The following is a 6,359-nucleotide window of genomic DNA, read 5'->3' on the forward strand; positions in this document are numbered from 1 at the left end:
ATGTTGTTGAGTGGTATGAGGAGAACTGAGGTAAGAAATCCTTTAAAGCATATGCAGAGAAAGAAGCTCTAAGGACAAAATTGGTTAATCAAACAGCATACGAATGTGTTGTGTATTATTGCAGTAGCTATTAAATAAATTATTGGGAACTTAATTTGTCATCCTGTCCTATTTCTGATAACAACCTATGTTGAATAGGTGTTTTTTTTCTTTCTCTTGCTCCACAGAGGTCAGAGGTCAACTCCGCTCACCCACGACGGCCAGCCAAAAGAAATGCCACAGGCTCCTGTACTTATTTCCTGCGCTGACCAGTGAAGCGCCCTTTAATTGTAAAACATTGTGCTTTACCTACTACCCTAGCCTTGTCTTTACCGAGGGATGCTCGTGAGTCCATGTGGTGGGAAATATAGACTACAGACAAGTGTTTGTTGACCTACATGGCCCAGACTGACTTGAAGCAGAAGTCAGCCTCCTGGGCCCATTTGTTCTTTGGGGGTGATGTCATCTGTCTGGTGATGAGCAGAGATGGAATGATCCTGGAGCTTTGCTTTCTATTGAAGGCTGTTGAAGGCCATAGGTGGTGACTTGGTAAAAGGCTGCCTTTACTGTAGCTCATCCAGCATCTCTTTTACCAACCAGAGAGTGTGAAACTAGTTTCGTATATTACCTAGTTATTCTTTCAAAACAAAAACAAAAAAACAACAAAAAAAACAAACTGACGCACTGCACTAGTTATTATTAGATATTCTTAGTCATTTTTGTACATGGAGATTTACGTTCTAAGATGGTTTATATAATAGGTTATACCTACATTTATATTGTAGAATAATATTAAAAAGCCTGTTCCGAGACTCCCACGCAGCACGGACAGGCAGATGTACCATTGTTAGCGGTGTATGCTCGGCCTTGTGGTCCATATATTCTGCACTTTTATATTTGCCACCAGAGTGGTAGTTTGCTGGCAAAAAAGGAAAAAAAAAAGAAAAAGAAAAAAATTACAATTCTTACAAGCTGAATTTTTTTCTTAGCCTTGAGTGACCAAGAAGAATATTGTGGCAAATATTTTCCCAGACAGGGGAACAGTCCTGCAGATTACAGATGACTGATGTTTTCATGCCTTGAGGATTCTTTTATTTTTTCACAGGGGTCTACGTGACCAATGGATCGTTCATACAAACAAACAAAAAAAGAGAGAAAAATATTATTCAAAAGTGACCTTAGTATTACTTCACTATCCTGAACACATTGAAGACACTCACTTGTGTGGACTTGCAGCCACAGACAGACCTTTTCCATCCATCCCAGACAGACTGGACGGGTAGCGATTGCTATGCACAGCCTAACTGGCACTGCAGGTGTTTAGAGCCATTTCAAGTTTGTGTGGTTAAGGTGGTGTTGAATAAATGATAAGGGGCGTGTACCTGACCGGAGTGGGCCTCTCAGTCATAGATCCACCTGCAAGTTTCTGTTTTCTTGTTGTGTTTTGTTGCTTTTGAGCATAAAAGCCACTCTACATATGCCAGTGCCAACTGGACTAACTGGCTTAGAACATTCAACATATTGACTTAACCACCTGATGTTCACAGTGTCTTGTTTCCTAGCAACAGATGCAAGTGATAAATCAAAATTAGTCAAAGGCTACAGATTTTACAGGGTATTTGTTCCATAGCACAAAGTACTTCCCCACTCTTGCATCGCAGCACAAACTACCAAATTTCAATTATTGGATTCCAGCAATAATTTTTATGATTTTCAAACTGGTGGAATTTTGATAGTGTTAGTTCAAGTTTGAAGCTTTTGAATTAGATCTTTAACTGGTGACAGTTTACAAGGTTTTATCTAGCTTTCTAATTTATACTTGACTGAATTGTAATGATGATTTTTTTTCTAATTGTAATTTGACCTAATAGCCATATAAAAAAATTACTCTATTAGTCCTGACTAGGTTTAGCTTTTCATGGTTGTAGATATTACTTCAGTTTCGGTGCTGGAAAATATGTACAACATACTAACGAAATTGAAGATTATATAGAGACATTTATTTCCCCAAAGCAGGTAAAGAGGGCAGCAGAGCATTGGTGTGGCGTTCTCAAGGATGCACACTCACTGTAGGAATGGAGAAGGAAGGAATTAGCAAGCCAGGTTAATAGGAGGGTAAAGCTTAACCCCATTTACCTAGAAATGAATCAGGTGAGCAGCCCCAGATTTCAGCATAATGTTTTTACTATGATGCTGTTTTATTAATATTTTCTAAATCTCAAAACACAAATTGAATGTTTGGAAATTGCTGGGTCCCAGTGTTGGTAGCTGTTGGAAGTTTTTGGACCACTTGCTAGCAGTGATTTTTAAATTATTATTAGCTAAAATCCAAAAAAGAAACCAACAAAAATTGTACGGTGCAGAACATGCACCTTGACAATGGTACTAACTTGTTATCTATAGAACACATTAGAATAGATCTATTTTTGCCAGAGCACCCTCCTTCAGTCCTCCGATTACATTTCACTAGAGTTCCTCAAGAGATTGCTGTATATTCATGGGACCTTTTTTAAAAAAGAAGCAAAACAAAAGATTGCTTTTTTCTATGTGATTAATATCTTACTTGATCTGCTTTTCCTAAACCTCAGTGGCTTTTCCCTCAAGCAGGGTGGGAGTGGGAGGGCAACTACTGGATATGACTGTTTTCAGATACTTAAAAAAAACTTTTTGTAGAAATGCTTACTTTTTAAGCTGTTAGGCACTGAGAGTAGCAGAAATCCTGCAAAGCTTTATAGTTCTTTAGACACTCACCTTGTAGTTTCTCTGAGTGCTGGAAGTCTTGATTTCAGTAAGAGTGCTTTTCTCATGCCCTGCATCTGCTGGAAAGGGGTGTTGGTGTTTTCAGGTAACAACGTGTGTTAGCACAAATGTCTCATAGACCAGTGTGTCGTTCTCCCCCTCCCCAGCACCCCCCCATCAGTTTCATTTCATTTCTCTCATTCTTCTCTATTTTGGAAAAACTGTATTTCTATGGTGTGTACCTTAATCTGCCACCACCACCATCCACACTAACGTTTGTCCCACAAGCACCCTCAAGAGAAAAAGTTGCACCTTATGTATATCTCAAGCAAACCAAAATATGATGCTCTTCTGCTTTGTTTTATTCTAAATTGTTGTATCATATCTTTCTGAAACCATTCTGATTTTAGTTGAAATTATCAATATTTATACTTTTAACCTTAATTTCTGGATTCAAACCTGTATATAAATCTTTTGGAAAGAAAATTGTCCTAGCCCTTCTCTGTGATGCTGGAAGTGGATGATTTAGTGTCTGATGGAGGCACAGTGCTATTCCAGTTTCCTGTAGCCTTTTATTTATTTAGTTACTCTGGGTATTTCCTATGTAATTTTGAAGTGTGTAGAGTATATTATAGTAACTGAAGCTGCAGCTCTAAGAAGCTGAGTGAAAGAAAAAATACTGTAAGACATCCTTTTTTAAGTTTTTCTTTGTTTGGATACTGTAAAGAATCAGGAAAAGGAAAATGTCTCACCGCCACACTGAAGATACAGGTTCTTATCCCCAAATTAGGTTTGTTTCCAGATTTTTAGATCAAAAATGTTAATTCATTAAAACCCCTTTTAAAAGATAACTCACATTGTAATTCTGACAGTGTGTGTCAGAAATGTATTTATTTAATTTGGTCAAAACACACTTACTACGAATGCCACCTTGGAGCCGAAATGCTGACATCAGCCCCACACAATCACGGATATGCTAGTTCCTGCCATTAAAACTGCCGGAGGGAAACAAGTGAACACTATGAACCAGGAGCATCTGAACTGGTCTGGCTACTTAGAGTCCAAGATGGCTAATCCTGTCATTGTCTTTTTAAGTCAGATGCTACTCTGCCTAAGTTGTAAAATTTTGTTTGCACTCTGCAGTCATTTGGCTCACCCTGTGACAGTGTTTGTACCTATGTAAAAGCTCAAGCAAATTAGAAATTGTTACAGAACCAGGAGGAAGCTGAAAACCGAATGACATGTTTTGTTTATACAGTATGTGTGGGGGAGGGGAGGGGTGGGAACTATCCAATAGCTCTGTTCCACGTCTGGCATTTGGCATTAATGTGAAGCAGTGGGACCATGCTGCCTGCAAACTACTGTATGAATCCTAAGTGTTCTGGAGACCAGCAGCTGGAGGCTGGAGGCTGGAGGCCAGCGCCCATACACCAGGGAGAAGCGCCACCTCTTCACCGAGAGGAAGGAGGGAAGGAAGACCTGAGAGGCCTGGAGTCCTCATTTGTAAAGGGAACGTCGGTGTGTGTGTGATGCTGAGGAAGAGATTCACCTTGGATTGCACTGCTCCACAGAGCCCTCCGATAAGGCCAATTCTAATGGGCTACCTCGGCTTTAAAAGTTAATTTCAGTTAAGTCCTGTTTCAAAGGCTTGTCTTGTTTTGCTTCTGCCTTCAGTGCCACTATTTTCCACTGCAGTGTTTTGACTTCACAAACCGCCTTCTCCAGAGAGAACAATGTATCGCTGAAAACGGGCAGCAGAAGCAAATGCTGTTATTACATTTGACCTATAAAGTATTCAGAGTGACTGCTAGGTGAAATTAAATTTTAGCTTTCCCCACATAGGACCTTGTTTTGCACCTTATGAAGAGTGTACTAATTGTTAAATAGATGTTGCGTTTATTTATACAAGCATTCCCAAAGAATTAGATTTGGATTTTTGTTTTTGAGTTTTGGGATTCTTAAAAATTATCTTACTTAGATTCACTAGCATTATACTTTATAAAGAGAAACAGTTCAGTTCATCTTACTAGTTACGTCTGGTAAAGTATTCAGGGTTTGATGGACTGCGTTGCTTTAGTTTGGAAGTGACAGCTGAGTTTATTACACTCCATAATAAATGACCTTGTTCTCTTCACTGGGGAGATTATCTTCCTTGCATTTCAGAACAAAGCAACAAGAGTAAATAAGACAAATTATACTACCCAGTTCTGTCATACACCTCCATCTGTGTGTACTAAGCTTTTCTTCAACAGAACATACACACACATTTTTTTTTAAGAAAAAATAAGTTTCCTCTCCTGGCCAAATTGTATTTGTGGTGGTATGAGTTACAGTAATAAATTAAAAGAGGAAACCTTGTACTTAAAAGTTCCGTGGCCACTGTTTTCTTGATGCAGTACGTGGTCAGAATTGATCCTGCCCGCAGATTCATTTTTGTGTGCAGAACTAGTTGTGGGCATAACTACTACTTCCAAAGATTCTCTTATAACTTAGGCCAGAGCTGGTTGGTTGCTGAGTAACAAGAACCTAATCCACGGCCTCCCAGCCCTCCCACCCACACCGCAGACCTTACCTCACAGGCTGTCAATCACAGGCACACACGCTTCACAAACTAACAGCCCCCCGTGGCCCGCGGAGGGGCCGGCTCCTGGCCCCGACGCCACGAATGGTGCCCCAGGTCGGACAGTGGCAGGACTGGGGCAGGGGTTCGTGACCTGGAGCTCAGCACATGCTCAGCAAAGTTTTTCTTATTTCTTTAGCACTAAACAAGTCTCTTGCTCTCAGGAATTTATCCAAAAAAAGAATTGAAACCACCTGAGATTCCATATAGCAGATTATGAACTTTTTTCCTAGGTTTGAATTGCTTACTTGCCATAAATTAACCACAGCTTCATTTGGCAACCAGGTCTTAAGTCTATTGAGAGTTTCGGCGTGACAGAATCGCTCATTTTTATTTCTTTTCTTTTCTTTTTTTTTTTTGGCTTTCAGAAATTGGCTCGGTTCTCTTTAGAGTTGGTGTAAACATGCCATGTAATAAATGATTTCTTCTCAATGGTACAACAGAATTATTGCTTTCTTAGATGTATGTGTAGTAAAAGTCAATATACACATTTATATAATTTTTTCTTTAAAATCTTATACTTAATTTGATATTTCTAAAAATTGCACATGTAAGTCATGTGTATAACATGCTAAAGTACTTTAACTGTGATCTTAAAACTGAATAAAAATATTTAATAAAAATTTGAAATATTTTAAAGATATTCAAATGTGTTTCTTTATGTTCACACTATTGGCCACAGAGTATGTGCCTTCCGTGTACCGTGCCTACTGAAAACAGAGACAGTCCTCTCGTAAAAGTGAGCTATTTCAGGATGCCAGCGATGGTCTCCCCTGCACGGCAGACTCCCCGCGGTCTGAGCAGCGCGGTTGCTCTTCCCCGGCGTGTGGAGCGAGGTCAGTTGGAGGAGAGGAGGGGGCTGCAGCCTCCCCCTCAGGACAGCCGTCTTCGAGGTGCCCCGTGGGGAGAAGTTCGCGCCGAACACACTGCCTTTCCCCAAACTGGGACAACTTACACAAAT

General features: G+C 39.9%; 1 protein-coding gene across 20 annotated transcripts in view; it reads left to right on the top strand.

Annotated features, from left to right (window-relative positions):
• BBX (BBX high mobility group box domain containing) overlaps positions 1 to 6,006 on the top strand; it is a 255,771-nt gene extending 249,765 nt beyond the window's left edge. For all 20 annotated transcript variants that reach the window (XM_053663008.1, XM_053663007.1, XM_037148879.2 and 17 more), the window contains one exon: positions 228 to 6,006. In XM_053663008.1, coding sequence (XP_053518983.1) covers positions 228 to 315 — 88 coding nt within the window. In that variant the 3' untranslated portion in view covers positions 316 to 6,006. The remainder of the gene's footprint in view (positions 1 to 227) is intronic.
• The last annotated feature ends 353 nt before the right edge of the window (positions 6,007 to 6,359 follow it).

This window comes from Artibeus jamaicensis, unplaced genomic scaffold, assembly GCF_021234435.1.
Source record: "Artibeus jamaicensis isolate MK-2021 breed Jamaican fruit bat unplaced genomic scaffold, CSHL_Jam_final contig_3126, whole genome shotgun sequence".
Taxonomy (NCBI): domain Eukaryota; kingdom Metazoa; phylum Chordata; class Mammalia; order Chiroptera; family Phyllostomidae; genus Artibeus; species Artibeus jamaicensis.